The sequence below is a fragment of the Diabrotica undecimpunctata genome, chromosome 7, assembly GCF_040954645.1.
Source record: "Diabrotica undecimpunctata isolate CICGRU chromosome 7, icDiaUnde3, whole genome shotgun sequence".
Lineage (NCBI taxonomy): Eukaryota > Metazoa > Arthropoda > Insecta > Coleoptera > Chrysomelidae > Diabrotica > Diabrotica undecimpunctata.
In genome coordinates, this window is record NC_092809.1 from 65,288,274 (window position 1) to 65,308,537 (window position 20,264).

The 20,264-nt window shown below is 33.4% G+C and overlaps 1 protein-coding gene across 1 annotated transcript in view; it reads left to right on the forward strand.

The window, feature by feature from the left end:
- LOC140446793 (microfibril-associated glycoprotein 4-like) overlaps positions 1–20,247 on the forward strand; it is a 42,031-nt gene extending 21,784 nt beyond the window's left edge. The window contains exons 5-6 of the mRNA XM_072539382.1: positions 14,008–14,238; positions 19,745–20,247. Coding sequence (XP_072395483.1) covers positions 14,008–14,238; positions 19,745–19,914 — 401 coding nt within the window. The 3' untranslated portion in view covers positions 19,915–20,247. The remainder of the gene's footprint in view (positions 1–14,007; positions 14,239–19,744) is intronic.
- Positions 20,248–20,264: the final 17 nt, after the last annotated feature.

Genomic DNA, 20,264 nt, shown 5'->3' on the forward strand with positions numbered 1-20,264 from the left:
TGAGTAGTTTTATTGTATGCTCATGCGTCGACGTGCCTCACTTTTTGTACCCATGGAATTTTCAGCATCAGTCTGTATATATACATTTCAAATACATATATTATTTTTTCTGTTTACGAGTCCATTGTCTAACTTTTACAGACATACAGCAAAACAGAGAACACGTAATACCTGATCATTCAAAATCTAAGCTCTGGAGACTAAGGTTTGATCTTTAAAAAACATTTTCATGTTCATGAGTGTTTTCCTCGCTTGTTTGATTCTTGATAGGATTTCTTTTTTTGGGTTACACTAGTTGTTGAAATTTGCTCCCAAATATTTCATGGAAGTTAACTGTTCTATTATTTGTCCCTTGTTAACAACCTTGTCGCACTTCTCGTCGGTTTTCGTATTCGTCAATTCAGGTTCTTTTCAGAATTTCCATCATCTTTTAATGGTTAACGCAGTTAAATGTTTTTCGATAATCAACAGAAGATGCATATACATGTACATTTATGGCCATGCATCGTTGTGTTGACACATAAGTATGCAATACACTGACACATGACACAAGTAAAAAAAAGCTTCTCTTGTTCCCAATCTTTTAAAACTCACATGACCTTCGGTTTTAATGAAAACATGCCTTGCGTTTTCTTTCTTCGGGTAAAGGACGTTCAACTGCTTCGGAAATTTTGAGGATATCTTTAATATTTTGCTTAGGATTTCGACCTAAAGTTGTAATATCCAATCGTTCTTTCAGTCAGGGTTCGGTGAGATAACGAGCCAATTTAATGTATTTGTGGTGTAAATAACATACGAGTTAATGCTTGCAATATTTATCGTATTATAAAAGATACATAAAGGCTATCTCCTCGTTTTATGACCCGCTTTCATATTCGAACACTTCTGGTCAAATGTATTTACTCCAACTTTCGTTCCATTATAATCAGTTATTATAGTGTGTTTACCATTTATTTCGGAAACGTCAGCACCTTCGGCATAATTGATACCAATATCTTTCTTTTATTAAAGCAAAACATAGATGTATTGGGGACTCTGTTCTTTACGTTTAACCATTTCTGTGGAATTTCTCTCTTATTTTTGCAAAGAGTTCCGATAATTGTCAGTTTGTACTGATCTTTGAATAACTCCTTCACTAAGCTAAGTGATGTAAACCAGTGGTCCATGGTAATATTTCTGTTACTACCATGAACTGATTTTGTACGTTCCTTTACAAAATATATAACCAACGGAAAATTGTATTTTTGTGGTTTTCTTGCCTCAATAAGAACTTTGAAAAATTAAAGGCAGATATCGAGCACAATTTTATTAATCAGATCTTGACCAAGTACTTTTGCTTTCTACTATCTGATCAGGGGCATCTGAAATAAGCCAACAAACGTTTTTTTAAATGAAGAAAATTGATCAACCTCGATAAAAAACTCGAAGTTAATGGATGATAAAAGTTTTTTGTGATTAACGTTTTAGACTACTTCGTCAAATTTAAGCTATCCAGCAAGCGCAGAATGTAATAAACATGAAATTAAACATACATTGTACATAACACTACACTAAAACAAGGACAAACAGTTTAAAATTATTTAAAAATTATTCTATGCTACATTCTTGTCGGCAACAGGAGAGAGAATGGTATTTAACGGAAATGTTAAGGTGACATGTGACATATGACAGCTTTGATGGGCAGTTACAATCATGGAAATGTGATCTGCACATATTAAAATTCTGTGTAAGTAAGCTGGCATTGATCAAAGGTCTGACTGACACTACTATAAAAAATCAGCTTGTGAATTATAACATATAGAATATTTTAATTTAACTAGATTGCATAATACAGACCTCACACTTACACCTGCCTGTAATAATAAAGTTGTTAGTTTGAGAGCAAATGAAGTGGACATAAAGTGTAAATGAAAGAAATAGACTAAACAATCTATTAGACAGTGGCTGGTTGACTACAATAAAATGGTCTACCAAGCACTATCAATACTGTAAAAAAAAAGAAGAAATCTGACTATGAAATTAAAATACTAAAAATTGAAACAAAATTAAAAGAAGTGTATAAATGGGGTATAATTCAAGTAGTTCAGTTAAACTCCCCGTCAATGGGAGAACTATAAAACTAATATGTAAAAGCGTTACTAAAGTCCAACTGACCAACAGTGGGTGATGTTGAAATGTACAACTGTGGAATTGGTATATCTAAATTACGTATGTAATGTAATGTATTATTATTATTTTAGTCAGTATTTTAGTCACTCGGTCAGTTGGACCTTTGGTCAATGCCAGCTTACTTACACAGAATTTTAATATGTGGAGATCACATTTCCATGATTGTAACTGCCCATCAAAGCTGTCATATGTCACATGTCACCTTAACATTTCCGTTAAATACCATTCTCTCTCCTGTTGCCGACAAGAATGTAGGGTAGAATAATTTTTAAATAATTTTAAACTGTTTGTCCTTGTTTTAGTGTAGTGTTATGTATAATTTATGTTTAATTTTATGTTTATTACATTCTGCGCTTGCTGGATAGCCCAAATTTGACGAAGTAAGTCTAAAACGTTAATCACAAAAACTTTTATCATCCATTAACGAGATTTTTATCGAAGTTAATCAATTTTCTTCATTTAAAAAAACGTTTTTTTGGCTTATTCAGGTGCCCCTAATGATGCTGTAGAACGCGAGAAAGTACTTGGGCAAGATTTGATTAATAAAATTGTGCTCGATATCTACCTTTAATTTTTCAAAGTTCATTTATTCGAGCATTCAACCTTATATCAATAAATAAGAACTGGCATCGATAATATATTTTGCAGAGCTGTCAAACATCATAACGATTTTAAGACCATACGAATTAATTTTATTAAGTAATTACATTCGAAAAGGGCAATGTCCTCGAAATTATACTAACTGTCCATCAATAGTCAGATAGGAGAAGGTGTACCTATATGATTCTATCTAAATCTAAGACAGTTTATGAGATATTTGAGTCGCTGACCACTCATGTAGGCCCGATAAAATTGTCCTAGTGTATTACTATCAAACATATATTTCATGGATAGATGACTGTGTTTATTTGCTGCAGACATTATCAAAATTGCCAATAAAGCTTTTAGCTCATTTTTGCTCATGTTAAAAATAGTGGGACGACAGACATATTTTTTAGATTGCCTTGTAATTTTAGTATTTAAGTGTACGACAGTACCAGAGTACGACGTAGTATATCATCTGAAAAAAAAATGTAAGAAATATTCTTTAACTTTTATGTAGTTTTAGGTATTTCCTTTGGGACCAGCTATAAAATGAATAATATATCTAGCTGCTGTTCTTTTTGACAATGAAGGTATTTTGTTTGACCACTTATGCCGTTTTTATCTTTTAGAACCTTTCCCGGAATTACAATAAACTGAGAAAGAGTATCGTTCTCACCTGATGGTCCAAGTACTTCTTCTGTATATTTTTCGCTTTTCACCGATATTGTTATTATATCTGGATCCATTTAATTTACAGATGAACTGGTTACACTGGATGTCTATACGCTGTATTTCATCGTTTATTTGATTTGCCAATAAAGGTTTTCTTGATGATATAGTGCTACAATTAAAAAATATATTTACTTCAAATATAAAAAATAATTTGATAATTAATTACCAAAAACGTCGCCGGCGTACAATTAAACTCGAAAAAAAAACCTAAGGTAGAAGATAGACTTTCGTCAAATTACATTCCCCGTTAATTCGAATTCCCGCTTTAAGACCCTCTACTGCTTCTTAAAATATTTCTTCACAGTATATGTTGAACAGCAGGGGTGATAGTATACATTTCTGTCGGACCATATGCTTGATTATGACATCATCGGATCAGAGGTGGTTATTCCAATATTTGGTAATATGTCTATCAGGTTGTTGTATTTGTATCGAACGCTCTATAGTAATCAATGAAGTACCTATACATAAATACTGCAATTCACATCTCTATATCGTTGAAATAAATCTTATATGCTAAAGAGAGCCTCTATCGTACCAATTGCGTTCCAAAATCCAAACTGTGTACGGATTTTTTCTTCGCATAGTGTATACATCCTTTGATGTATGATTTTTAGAAATAACTTTAAAATGTGGCTCTTTAAGGTAATGATAAAAAAGTCATTGCAGGATACGGATTTTGTTTTCTTTGGTAGAGCAATAAACGTTGACTTCATCCCGTGATCTTAGTATTACTCCGTTTAAACATAGTCATTCAATATTTTTGTTAGTCGTTGAGTACCGTCGATGTAAAATAGCTTTATGAGTTCAGCATATGCATTGTCAGGTCCAGGAGCTTTGCCATCTTTTAGTAGTGATATTGCTTTTTGCACTTTATCTGATGTGATTGGTAAGTTGTTATTATATACACTGTGTCCGTAAAGTATGGAACAAATTCTTTTTTAGCTAAAAAGAGCATTTTCAGAAATAATCCTGAAATACGTAGATTTTTGATTTTAATTTACCGTATTTTAAAATAATACTCTAATATACAGGGTGAATTGGTACAGGGTGGACAAAAATACAATAGTTTTGTGTGTACTAATAAAGTAACGCGTTAGTTAAATTAACAATATCAAAAATACTTATTGTCTAGCGGACAGAATATGAAAGAAATTATATCTTAAATTTAAATCAATTTAAAAGAAACATAGTATGTTTTTTTTAAATGTCATTATTTGTTTAGTAATTTATTGATGTTCAGTGACAGTTTAGTACTACAATATTTTTGGTATTTGTGAATGTTTTAATTATTACTTAGATTTAATTTGAAGTAGAAATGAAGTTAAGTGTAAAGCAAAGAATTAAATACGTACGATGATTGGGTATGGAGACAGATCGCGAACTCAGGTGGAAGTGTGCAATTTGTTTAATGATAAATATCCAGAAAGACCTAAAACGCGTTTAACAGTCAGTAAGATTGAAAAGAAATTTCGAGAATCTGGTACGGTTGAAAAAGCACGGAAATCAGGTCGTCCCTCTGCAAATGCTGATACATCATTAGATGTTTTACTCAGTTTTGAAGAAGATGCGCACACTTCTGTGCGTAAAGTTAGTCACGATGTAAAACAACGGTACACAAACTATTAAATCTTGAAAAATGGCATCCTTATAAAATCAAACTTGTGCAGGAATTAAACGAAGATGATCCAGATAAAAGAATGCAATTTTGCGAAGCAATGATGGATAACTGCCACCGAGACCCTCTCCTGGTACAAAATATTATTTTTTCTGATGAGGCCACTTTCACGTTAAATGGCGAGGTTAACTGTCAGAATTGTAGATACTGGGCAAAAGAAAACCACCACTGGATGCGTGAGCATCATACACAATACTCGCAAAAGGTTGTATGGGCTGCAATTGTAAGAAATCGAATCATCGAACAATATTTTTTCGAAGGTAATTTAAACGGGGCAACGTACCTTGAGTTTTTAAGGGGGTATCTCGTACCTACTTAATTTGTTTCCCAGCAGACGTAATCATGGAGGTTTTGATGAAAGTTTATGGTTTCTACAGGATAGTGCACCTCCACATTATGCTGTAGATGTTAGAAGGTACCTAGATGAAATTTTTCCGAACAGGTGGATTGGTAGACGTGGACCTATTGAATGGCCAGTGAGGTCACCAGATTTCAATCCTTTGGATTATTTTATGTGGGGCCATCTGAAGAATATTGTGTATCAAACGAAACCAGCAAATAGTTAAGAATTACAACAGAGAATTTGGACAGCAATAAACAATATTTGTCGAGACACAATAAACAAGGTTTAACAAGAATTTGTACAACGTTTGGGCTACTGTCAAATACAGCAAGGGCTGCAGTTCAAACATTTATAAAGTCATTTGTTTCGTCATATTCTGTCCGCTAGACAATAAGTGTTTTTGATAATATTGTTAATTTAAGTAACGCGTTACTTTATGAACACACACACAAAACTATTGTATTTTGGTCCAGCCTGTACCAATTTGAATTAACATGTGATACATTTTTGGAATCAGCTCAGCTAGAGTAATCCAACAATTGAGACAATATGGGGGTGTTCCATTTAAAAAAAATAACGGTGACGTCATGACTCGAAAGTAATTCACCCTGTATATTAGAATATTATTTTAAAATACGGTAAATTAAAATCAAAAATCGACGTGTTTCAGGATTATTTCTTAAAATGCTCTGTTTGGCTAAAAAAGAATTTGTTCCATACTTTACGGACACAGTGTATGTAGGACAGAGGCTATTCAGACCTATTCTTCTTCTTCAGCCTGTATTCTTCCACTGCTGGACATAGGCCTCTTTCATTTACTTCTAATGATTTCTACTCTTGTCAATTCTCATCTAGTGCTTGCCCGCGACTTCTTTGATATCACTTGCCCACCTCTTCTGTGGTCTGCCTACTACTCGCTTGTTCTCTTTTGGTGTCCAGTTTGTTAATCTATGTGTCCATTTTTCGGGATTATCTCGGACAACATGTCCGACCCATTACCACTTGAGCCTTGCTATACATTCTGCGACATCAGTAATCTTTGTTCTTTCCCGAATATCGATATTTGGAATCCTGTTTCTTTGCTCTCTGCTCTTTGGGCTTAAGTGAGCTGCTCTAAGGTTTTCTTTGTGAAGGCCACGGTCTTCAGTCTACACATGTATCCGGAAATATTGAAATCTCCTTAATTGTATCTGGAAGTTGATTAATCCAATGCACTATAGCTGTTCCAATTTCATTACTGCCTCTTTTTCCGATTAGTTCTGACCATACTATACAGTGAACATCGTTAGGAAACTTTGATGCTTAAACAGTAAAATTGTAAATACATAGTTTACGACAATATTAAAGAAGAGATTCACTAGCAGACGGAATCTGAAGAATATACATAGACAAAAATTCAGGATTCGAGTTCAATTTTTGTTTATCTTGTTGCACCACTTTTTTGCCTCATTGTACTGGTTGCAAAGCAAACAAAAATCCTTTTTGGACACAAAGAATGCCAAATTAAAATAAGTGCAAAATATTTTTCTAGACATCTCCTGACTTAAAGACACCCTACTCTTATTGCTACAAAACTCTCGATACAAATCATACATTCTATTTATTGAAAGTTTACAGTCTAAGTAGTGCCTGTTAGATATCTTCCGACAATAATCTGATTCCATCGTAGGAAATAGCTCAATATGTTGCTTCACTAAGTCTGCATCCTCAGGTTTCGTTTTGTTTATTGGAAATTTTTTACCTCGTCTATCTTCTTCCACGAAGGCTCCCCCTGTTTGTTCCTTGAATGCTGTATTGATTGGTCCGTTGCTTATGCATAGGGTTTTTTAAAAAAAAAAATTGACATACCCGTATTTTGACATTATTTTTCACAAAATGAAAAGAATGACTGCACCTTCGTCTTTTATTAGGGGAAACATTTGCACAAGAACGACATGGTAAATTCGAATGTAGATGTTTTAAAATAAAGTCCTTCTGCCGTTGGTAGTTTGATAAACACCAAAAAATTTTACAAATTTCTTCCCTACTATTCTCATTAAAAATTTCCACGTACCTAAATTTACATTTTGTACAGTCGACTGGTCGTGGAAACTTAGCCCCATGCATGCCTTTTTTGGTTTTATGAGGCAAGCAAGCATAACGCCTCTCTTTTGCAACATTTTTAGCTCAATTTAAAGGGTTGGATTTCGACCACCTTGATCGTTTTCGCTCCTGTTCTTATTCTCTCTGATTAAATAAAGGCGCATGTTCATTTTCGGAATGTATAGTTTGTTCAGAATTTGGTACTTCTTTATAATTCGGTACGTCTTCAAAATTTGGTACGTCTTCAGAGTTTCATACTTCTTTTTTCGTACTAGTTCAACAATTTTTAAGGTTATATTTTAACTTACCTTTTTCTTTACCATTTCAAGAATTCTCTTTCTTCTATATAAATTATGTCTACACAGTAAAAATATTAAGTGACTACTCCAAACTTTTTGAAAAAATTAAGTTTTTTATTTACTATGTTTAATTCACCTAATCTTGTATTTTAATGTTTACCACGAGGTTCACTCATTGCGAAAAAATTACTAACTGGGCTTAATAATAACAATAACAAAGTGACTAAACCCATTAACATTAAAGCTAAAACTGACTAACTGATGTTAATGAGTTTTTGCATTTACGATTTCACCGACAACTGTCAAACTGGATTTCATTGAAGTTCACTAATTAACTTGATTAGTTTTGCTTTTAAAATATTTTGCACAAATTGTACTTAGTGACTATTCAGTATAAGAAAAACCCCTATAACGTTACAAATTGTAGTTAATGAATTTTTCCATAGATTCTTTGCTTTAAAATACAGTTAGTGGTTGAGTAGGTATTCCGATTTTCTCAAAAATGTCTCAAAAGTGAGTTTTGGCAAAAATAGAACGATATAGTGGTCTGCATTTTCAAGACTGACGTTGTCAATAACAACATTAGTTTATAAATAATTAATCATTATTTTTGTTTTCTGAAGGTTCATTTTAAGAGATATTTTATTCAACTGCTGATTTAATTCCTTGAGCATTTGCTCCAATTTTTTGATATCTGTACTAAATAATAGTATGTTGTCCGTAAACCTTAAAACTTAAACGTACACCATCAATGTTTAGACTTTTTTGCTCCCAGTCGAGCTGTTTGAATACATTTTCCAATGCTAAGGTAAAAAGCTTGGGTGAAATAGTATAACCTTGTTTAGTACCTTTACCAAGACGCATTTTTTCAGTTTTTTCGTATTAATTGATTTTGATGTGGAATGTGGCCTGTATATTAATGTTTTTAATAAGTGTAACGTACCGTAAGTCTATTCGAGCATCCCTCAGGGCTGACAAAAAGGACCAAGTTTCAATACTATCGAAAGCCTAGTGAAAATCAATACATGCCATATGTAGAGATACATTATATTCTATGGTTTTTTCTGCCAGTGTTCTGATGGTTTGTAAGTGATCGTTAGTACCAAACCCTTTTCTAAATCCCGCCTGTTCAACCGGTTGATATAAATCAAGTTTTTGTGTTATGCGATTGGTTATTAGTCTTGTTAGCAATTTGTATAAGTGTGACAACAAACTTATAGGTCTGTAGTTTTTAATATTAGTAATGTCTCCTTTCTGGTGTAAATGTATTATTTCGGCGTTTTCCCACAGACTGGCTATTTATTTTTCTTTTAGACATTTATTCTCTACAACGATGTTGCCGCCCATTTTTAACATTTCAAAATACGATCCCCTCCAGAAGCTTTTTTATTTTTTATTTGCTGTAGGGTATGTCTAATTTCCGAAGAAGTTATTTCAGGAAGAGTTTCCGAGCCGGCGTTTAGAATTGTTCTATGGTCTGTTCCGGGGTTCTGTATAGAAGATGTATACAGATTCTCATAGAACGTTTGTATTTTCTTGATTATTTGAGTTTTTTTGGTCACCGAATTCCCCTGTTGGTTTTGATTTTAGTTATCTTTGAGTTTCCTGTAGTTAAATTTGATTTCAATACTCTCATGTTTCTATTGTTTTCGATGGTTTGCAATATTTATTTTGTTTGATAGGCTCGCAATTTTGACCTTATGCTTTTTTTTAACTTTATTTTTGATAGCCTTATACTCTGGTGATACTTTCGATGTTTTTCTTCTTTCTTCCAATAAATCCAGTGTTGTTTGTTTCAATTTCGTTTTTTTTTTTTTAATTTATATTTTTACCACAGGTCTTTTCTGCAGTTGATGTTATGTCATTCGTTAATTTTTGTGTTATTTCATTTATATCTTTCGTATTAAAAATTGGTAGAGGTCCTAGGCTCTTTTTTAGTACACTTTGATATTCCTCTTGATTTATTTCGATTGCTTCTATGTTTGGTAATTTATCCTGTGTTAATAACTTTCTTTTACAGAATTTCGTATTTACTTCTATTTGCACCCTAACTAATTGATGATCACTACTAACGGGTGTTTTTTTTAGAGGTATAGAACTTTAAAGTGGAATAAAACAAAGATTATTTTTTATATGAACAGGAAATTAACTTTATTTGAAAGATAATTTTTTGACATTATATTTTAAATATGATTTCTGGCATATCACCACCAAGGCTGGCTCTGACGTAGTCTAATCTGGAGGTCCAATTTTCGACGATTTTTTCCACTATTTGTGGCCGTATATCGGCAATAACGCGGCGAATGTTGTCCTTCAGTTCGTCAATCGTTTCAGGCATATTGGCATAGACTAGCGACTTCACATAACCCCACAGAAAATAGTCTAACGGTGTTAAATCGCACGACCTTGGAGGCCAATTCACGGGTCCTAAACGCGAGATTATGCGGTTACCAAACGTTTCCCTCAATAAATCCATTGTGGCACGAGCTGTGTGACATGTTGCGCCGTCTTGCTGAAACCAGAGCTCCTGCACATTATGGTTGTTCAATTCAGGAATAAAAAAGTCAGTAATCATGGCTCTATAGCGGTCACCATTGACTGTAACGTTCTGGCCAGCATTGTTTTTGAAGAAGTACGGACCAATGATTCCACCAGCCCACAAAGCACACCAAACAGTCAATTTTTCTGGATATAGTGGTTTCTCAACATACACTTGAGGATTATCTTCACTCCAAATACGGCAGTTTTGTTTGTTGACGTAGCCATTTAACCAAAAGTGAGCTTCGTCGCTAAACAAAATTCGCTTATGAAAGTCGGGATCAACGGCAATTTTGTTTTGGGCCCATTCACCGAATCTACGCCTTGCTAGGTGATCGTGTGGCTTCAATTCCTGCACGAGTTGAATTTTGTAAGCACGCAAACCAAGATCTTTTCGCAAAATCTTCCATAAAGTGGATGGACACATATCCAACTGCTGTGCACGATGGCGACTGATTCGGGTCTTCCTTTATACTACGCTCAACAGCAGCTACAACATCTTCTGTACGCACTGTACGACGTCTCTGTGGATGCGTATTATCATTAAGAGTGAACGTGGTGCGAAAACGTTCCACAGTTGATCGAATTAATTGCTCTGATGGACGATTATGTATACCATAAAATGGACGTAGTGCGCGATACGTATTCCGAACAGAACTATGATTTTCAAAATAAATTTGCACAATTTGAAAGCGTTGTTCAGGCGTCAGTCTATTCATATTGAAATGTCAAACTAAAGTAAATAATAATCACCTGACAGCTGTCAAAATGGCCGCCCCTTAAAAACGTGTTGCCAACTTCTATTTCTATACCTCTAAAAAAAACACCCGTTAGTGTTGACAGAATTTAATACAGTAACATCTTAAGCAATGTTTTTGAAGTTCAAGAGTATAAAGTCAATTTCATTTTTTACTTTGCAGTCTGAACTATTTTACGTCCATTTTATCTGCATATTTTTCTTATAGAATGTGTTTAAGCAGAATAGTTTTTATTTGCTGAGCAAATTTGCGAGCATATCTCCCCTGTAATTTTTACTTTCCAGTCCAAAATTTCCAGTATATTCGTTGTCATTGTTATTTTGGTTCTTTTCTATTTTAGCATTGAAATCTCCCGTAATTAATAAGTAATATGTTCTCTTTAAGTTTCTGGCTCTTGTAATGTCTTCATAAAGTTGTTTTACCTCTTCATCATCTGCAGAAGAAGTTGGTGCATAACAGTAGATTATTTGAATGCTGTATCTACGATTTAGTTTTATTACCAGATAGATAACTCTAGAAATCGCTTGTAATTTAGTTACCAAGTTTTCAATTCTCTTATGTACCAAAAAGCCTACGCCTCCTATACCTTGGTTATTTCCTAAATTGTATTGATACAAAGTGTGCCCTGATTTTAGTAGAGTCGTTTCTTTGCCTTTAAGCCTTGCCTCGCATAAGCCTACTATGTCCTACTAGAGCTATTAGTATCAAATATTTCTTGTATGTATTTGGACCATATCCATATTTCTTGAATCTTATCTGTGATGATGTTTCTCTGCTGATATTGCAGTTTGCTAGCTGTGGTGGATTTTTGAAGACCAGCTGCTTATTTTACCTTTTTATGTATATTAAATGTATCGTGTTTTTGTTTTATAACTCCATCTCTTCACACAATGGTGACCATCGGTTCACTCTTTAAACTAATTTTCTTTGACCTTTTGTATTTCGATTCTTATTTGTCTCTGAATATTTTTGTACATTCCTGTGTTGCTCTTCGATTATTTTCTCCTTTCTTTCATGAGTTGTAGTATATTGTCATTTATCTAACTTTTCCTCTTGTCTTTCTTTTCTATTAGATGTTCTTGTCTAATCTTGTTAAAGGTTCAATATATGTTCTGGAGTAATTCTTCTGGATTATATGTTTGCTCCATATTACTTAGCTTTTTTGAAACAATCCGACCGACTCTCTTTTTTTTATCCTTTAGTCTTCTCATATTACATTTTATATTACTATTCTTTTTTGTGACCTTTTTAAACCTAAACCTAAATTTATCAAGAATAGGAACATGATCTGATGATATGTCACCGGGGTTTCTTTTAAATGATGTGCTTCCATTACGGAATCTCAGGTTCGCCATTATGATGGGGCATATATTGTAAGCGTCGTAGCTTACAATTTTATTACAATAAAATCTACCTAAGATTGTAAGAATTGGGTATCTTTTATACACCAGTATTATAGACTCACACTGGCAAGCTGTTGATCACTATGTAATCAATTTGATTCCGTATTATGTTTCCTGGTTAATCTTGTGGAAAGATCAAAATATACAAACGTCTTGATGGAAGTTTGAAGAACGTATTTAGTATTACAAATTCTCCTTTCTCTACAAAAGTTATAACCATTATTCCCTTCATTTCTCTTCCCTAGACCAGAATCACCAATGAATTTTTTTTCTTACCAATTTTCGCATCCAAGTCACCCTTAATAATTGAATGAAAGTTAAGTTCTATAAGAGACACTCATTCATAATTGTTTATTTTAGGTGCTGGTTTAATTTTAATATGAAAATAAGTTATAGGTAAATTTATCAATTAATATAAATACTATGTGTGTATGCAATCAAATTACGGTACCTGTGATGCTGTGATGTTGATGTATACTTCTTCTTCTTCCTCAGTGCACTGGGCGATTCGGGAACAAAATCTGACAAGGTCACGTTGTTGGGTTAAAATACTGGAGTGTTTAACGCGCCGATTTATACAGGACTATCTCTAAACTAAGATTGAAATATGCGTCTCGTCCCGTAGCTTGCTCCCTTAAGACTAGGAGGGAAACTGTACAGGTCCGTATTAATTTACGATGATAAGACATACACACACGTTAAGTAAAGAATTAAAATATAAAATAAAATAATAAAATTATTAATAAAAACTGAGTATATATGTGGAGGGAAGTAACAATAATAGTTATAATATATTCTTTTTTAAATTTTTGAAGTGAATTTATCAACAACTTATAGAATTGCTCTACCTCTTCTTCTTGTTTATAGCTGGTAGAGTTATGCACTTGTAAAACAAGAGAAACTTATAAAGAAATGTAACTGGAGAAGCCGACTTCCCTAATGATATAGAGTTCTGGATATTGTGAAATTAATTAAGATACAGAGACTAAGATGCAAAGATTACATTGGTAAGATGTCAAATAATAAGTACATAAAGACATTGACATTCTCAAACCCACAGGGCAGAAGAAGTAGAGGATGACATAGAGGTAATGGATTGATGATGTGGAAGAAAGCCTTAAAAATATAAGAGTCAGAAGATAAATAAAAGTTATCAGGAATCGACGGGACTGACAAGTTTTTTGCAAACGGTCTAAGATCCACAAATGATTGTCGAGCCAATTGTAATGATGAGGAATTTTATCTGATGTGATCAGTTAACATATAAATTATATTCTTTCATACAATCGTTTTATCGTTTTTGTATTTTTAAATGCTAAATGCATATGGCCAATTTTTTAGGCTAGTTAAATTATTAATTTATACTGACTTGATTAACACATAATGTTGAGTAGTCGTTGAAGGTTCTATTATATTTTAGCTTTTGAAATAAACGAACTCCTTGTAGAAGTAACTGACACAGATAAAAAGAACAGTTACGCCCAATATACATCATTCTCAATAGGCAACGAAAAAGATGGCTACATACTAAATAACCTTAAAGGATTTTCAGGTGATGCGGGGGATTCTTTATCACCTCATCTCAATGCAAAATTTACTACTCTGGATGTAGATCAGGATAAAAATTCCGGAAATTGTGCACAAATGTATGGTAAGAAATATTTTTTTATAATTGAGTCTATGAGAGCAAGAGTGGGCTAACCCCAAATATTGAATAATGGATTTACATGAACCAAGAATATTTGCGTTTTTTTGAAATTTTATAAAATTAAAATATGATGCCAAAAGGTGGTCATTGTTTACAAATCATTAACTAATAACAAAAAATTCGAAGATCTTGCAGTATATTTAACAAAAATATAAAAATTTAAGCTTTTTTGTGGATTAGACCGCTTTTGCATCAGTGTACTCTTAAAAATTTTAATAGGCATGTGAATAAGACCTAGAGTACAATACAATTAAACAATATCAATGCTAAAAATATGCTTTGTTAAAAAACAAAGTAACAAAAATACTTAATCTTCATCGTTAATGAACTCTTCTTCTTGCTGTATAGTGGATCTTAGTGTTCTGGTGCTTGTGTAAAATCCATAATGTATTGGAGGTATAAATGAAAGTAATTTCAAAAGATCTTTTTTTTTTGCTTTGGTTATTGGACGTCCATCGGGATAAAGATTATCTAGCTAAAGTATTTCCCTGGATGTCCTCTTTTTGACATCTAGTGAGTAAAAGAAAACATCTGCATTATTGCTGTATTTGTAGTAAATTGTAAATGGATTTGTTTTCTTGTATTGCAACTACTGAATCTGTAACCATTGGACTTTTGATTTTTGTGTATCAAGTTTGCGATTTGTTATATTTCTATCTAAATTCTTAGTAGAATAAAAATCGTTTTCTGTTATCTTTATTACCGTAAAATGTGCTTTCTTTCGTGCATGTGCTATTACCTTCATCCAGTCGTCAGATAGGTAAATATCTTAAAAAAATTTTTTTGCTTACTTATTACTCCGAAATCTTGGTCACAGGCATGGTAAGAATGTCCACTGAATAAAAACTTATGATATTTTTCACCACAATATTAGGATGTAACACAAAAAAATCCCAAATGACAGCCATTTTAATGTTACGGTTCTGTCCTCCGCAGTGATCGTACTATAGTATTACAGTTTTTGTTGTAACATTTTTAAAATATTGCAGTACACAGGATCCTATTTCTTGAGGTCCTCGTGATGCTTGTGTCCCGTTCTAAACATACATAAGAGCATTATTTGTAGCCAAATTATGGACTCCTAAGACGTAAGTCCAGAACTGGCGTTTATAGTAAGAAATTCCAGTGCTGATAACTGGTGTGGGCAACGTTCGCATCAAGTCAAATGCAATCACTGTAATTTCTTCAGGATTTTGTTTTGCGTACTCTACATTTTGTTTCATACCATATCTAGCACGGTCTGTTTTTCGTTGGTGAACTCCTATTGTTACTTCAAATTCACGTTTTTCTGCTTGAACTGTTGAGAACTTTATTTTATTGTTATATAAATCACATTTTTTGCACGAATCCGTAATTGGTGCATGGAATCCAATAATAAATTGAGTATTAAATATTTTTCGAAATATGTGAAATGAGACACGATTACTAGTATGTTTTCCTTTGTAAAAGTTATAAAGGATTCCTAAATTCAAATCTGGTGCAAAATAACGTCTATGTTCACTTTTATGCCTCGTATAATATGATTCGTATGTGGGAAATTTGTTAACCCGGGACTACACGCGTGTCGGTCGAAAGGACCGAGCCGTGATAAAGTTTAAAATGACGCCGCTTGTATAGTGGTGGTGGTACTGACCTTCCTGGAATGCTCCAAGCGGTTTTCCCTTTAGCGACTGGCGTTATATTATTTCAGTTTTTATTTGGCCTTTGAGAGATATAGTTTAATATTTGTGTAGTCGGTGCTTTTGATCGCGCGCGTGTACATAAGTATCAAAGATATTTGTGTTGCAGTTTCACAGTTTTAGATATTGGTGTGCTTTTTATAGTTAATAATACGGTAAGTGAACCCTGTGTGTGGTTTTTTTAATAATATTTCTTAAGTCTAGTATTTTAGTGGAAAATATAGTCACACGTATGGTGATTTGTAATAGTATTTTTTTATTTGCAGGTTATGTGTTCTTACGAGAAAGAAACAAAGCGTATTTTAGCCATGTGGGCTGAAATTGAGAGCGACGATGAGATAGGTGGACCACCTGAAGACCAAGATGACGTTTTGGAGAACAATGATTACGACTCCAATTCAGAGCAATCAGAAGGAGAAGAGATACCAGATTTTAACGAAACTCAGCAAGATCTAAATACTCGTCTGTGTTTTGTGGGAAGGGACAAAAAGACTTTGTGGAATAAATTTCCCGTAGCTGTTTAAAAAAAAAAGACCCTGAGCAAAAATATAGTGACTCAATCTTCTGGAGTAATTGGAAAAGCCAGAGAAGCAAAAACCATTATTGATGCTTGGCAATTGTTTTTTCCAGACTCCGTCATCAGCGAAATAGTTGAACACACAAAAAAATATATTCTAAAGCTTAGGACAAAGTACAGTAGAGAAAGAGATGCTACCAGTACAAATATGGAAGAAATTAAAGCACTTATTGGTCTTCTATATTTTGCTGGAGTCTTGCGGTCATCACACCTACATTTGAGAGATCTGTGGGCACAAGACGGAACCGGCGTAGAGATTTTTCGTCTTACAATGGGAATTAATCGATTTCAATTTTTGTTGCGAACGCTTCGCTTTGACGATCTTGATGATAGAGAGGAACGGAAACAGTACGATAAGCTATCTCCTATAAGAGAATTTTTTGATGGATTTGTTGAGCGATGCAAAGCCAATTACACTCTTAGTGAATTTGTAACAATTGATGAAATGCTTGAGTCATTTCGCGACAAATGTGGATTTCGACAATATATACCGAATAAACCAGCAAAGTATGGAATCAAAATATTAGCGCTTGTTGATTCCATGTCATATTACACTTATAATCTAGAGGTGTATGTTGGGACTCAACCAGATGGGCCCTATAAAGTTGACAATAGCGCCTCTTCAGTCGTACAACGATTAATTAAACCAATTTCTGGAACTGGAAGAAATGTAACTTTCGATAATTGGTTTACGTCGATACCTTTAGCCTTAGATTTACTAAAAAAACACAAACTAACTGTTACGGGCACAATTCGCAAAAATAAAAAAAAAATTCCTGAAATTTTTACTGCAAAGTTAAAGGAGCGTAAAGTTACTTCGAGCATTTTTCATTATTTTTTACTTCCTTGAATATATCTAAATAAATAGCCATATCGTTGATGACAAAAATAACAATACTCATAGAACTCGCCGAAACTTTTTGAAATCATTAGCAATGAGTCTCATTACGCCGCAACTTGAACGTCGTCGAGAAATGGTTATGTTACCAGTAACTATGAGAAGTCGTATAAAAGAAATGTTGGGCATCCAGGAGGTATCTACGTCACATAGCCAGTATGACGTTCCAGGCAGATGTCATTTTTGCTCATCGAAAAAGAACAGAAAAACGAAGACCCTATGCGTACAGTGTCAAAAGTATATATGCCGAGAACATACTTCCCAGGTTTGTACTGAATGCTATAAAAGCCAACAATAAATGAAAAATTGTAACGTACGTTTAAAATAAAAGATTTTTGGTATATATTTAGATTCTACTTGTTTTTTTTATTAATTAAAACCAAAACTATGTCTACGGTCGATTTGACCGTGCGCGTGTTACAACGTAAGTTTTTTGGCGCGTGTAATGCCGGGTTAATAAATTCTTTTACTTCAGTAGTTTTCTCGTCACCTGTTTTATTTGCTGATGTACTTTGTCCTCTTTTATCCCGGGGTGTAACTCCAGTTTGTGATTTTTTTTTTTGTAAAAGTCTATCTACTCTACCATTTGAAATCGGCAAGCTTTTTAGAAAAAAAAAATGCTTACATATCTTAATTTCAGTGCCATTCGAATTCAGCAAATAATATCCTCTTGAAATCTTCCGTCTCGACTCAACTGACTTGGTGTAGGTTCAAAATTTATGTAAAACTTTGATATGAGAACACAGATACGAATTTTGCAAATCATAATTGCCTATTTCGTAAAATGTTACGAATATTGTACTTCGAGTTTCTGAGTTGATCTTGGTATGGCACTGCATGGAATAGCTGCAATTATCTACACAAACTTCTTTCTTCGGGACATTCTTACCAGTGACACTTACGTAGTTCTCACCTTTCACACGATTATTCTTACGCACATTTCGTGATTAGTTCATTCATTTTTTCATGAATCATCATTTTTTGACGAAATGCCCCTGAAGATGCTCTAGGAGCAAAAGCATACTTGGACAAGATTAAATAAAACTCAGTGCTCGATATCTGCCTTTTATTTCGTGAAATTGATATATTCGAGCATTCAACCACTTCCTATTTTAAAAAATATATTGTTCCTATTAGGCACACATTTCAACAAATGTTAGTGAGAGAAAAAAACCCCATTTTAAAATGCATTGGTCCTTACGGGCGCGACTTCTATGTACATGTACACTATTAATAAAGTGGTTAATTTTACCATATTTTTAGTTATTTCTGTGCATCAATGAACAACTAAAACAATATACAGCCGTAGTTTACCTGTAATTGTTCCTCTTAAAGTCGATGGACCTGTTTGTTGTATTATTACAGCTTCGGATGATCCAATTCCCTCTAATTCTTTATCAGATAGGGTCGAAGATATTTTTTCTTCAGATAAAGTGGAAGCTACTTCTTCAGAATCCGACGGAATGTACTCAGATCCTGAATCAACGAAGCATTCTTCATCAGTTTCATTAGTATATCCCGACATAACTAAAACAATATAAAACGTTATGTTATACTAATCTTTACCATTATTAAAACTACTTTATAAACAAATGTAGGAAACATAGTAGTACAACTTAGTAGTAAGAATAGTAGCTTATAAATATTGTCACTTTCGTTTTGATGTTTTAGATTCTCAGTTTAAAATAAAATTGTATTAATATAATGATGTTCAACAACACGTGGCATACACTAAACTAAACACTTACTCACCGCCTCGCTGTTACTGAGAATAACAAACGCATAACACGTAGGTAGGTACTGTGTACAATAGCGCATCTCCAAGCAAAAAGAGAGGATACGATTAAAAAGAAACAGACTTCACTACACAGTCCAATTTCCACCTTAACACAACATCTATTCACTGGAAGGTTAGATTGTGTGATACGTACCCTTGAATAGCAGTTAAAACCGGTCTATCCTACAAAGAGAATGGTTAACCCACTCTTGCATTCTTTTACGTATTTATGTATTGAACAATTTTGGTCTATTCCACAACTTCGTGGGTGAGCCCATTCGTGTTTTCAATTTTTTTTTTATTTTCTATAATGCAAAATCACCTTACTGGAGAGATTATGTTATAATATACAGAAATGTTGATTATACCGGTTTTGCTTTAAAACTTTACGTCGTTAGAAGTGATTGCAATCTATAACTCAATTATCAACAAAATGTTGGTTAGTCCACTCTTGCTCTCATAGCCTCAATTATTTTTGGTCAGTTTGGTATTTTTAGTTGTTTTTTTTTTTATTTTAGAGGGTGCTTGGTGGTACGCAGATTGTCATCATAGCAATCTGAATGGAAAATTTATGACTCTAGTGCTTCCTGCGGCATATGGAGCTCATGGACTGAACTGGCACGCTTTGAAAAAAGGGTATGATAATTTGGCAGGGTCAAGAATGATGATACGACCAATTGGAGAATAAGATAATTTTTCCTGAAAAAGAAATAATTTGCAATTTTTGGTAAAATTGTATTATAAATTTATGATTACACATTATTATGTATATAAAAAATATTTGTAATAAAAATTTAACTAAATATTATTAAAATTGTTATAATGCTACAAAATATTTTCACAACATAAGAAATTAATTGTAAAATTTTGTCGCTTACGACCTTCTGTCAAGCAAAATTTTTGCTTAAATTGTAGCTTACGATGCACATACGATGTTTTGTCCATATCGATGGCTTTTTGGCAGAATATCATAAGCGACAATAAAGTATATTGTTAATATAAGTTACCTCAAAAGTTATTCAATAATAAACAAAACCA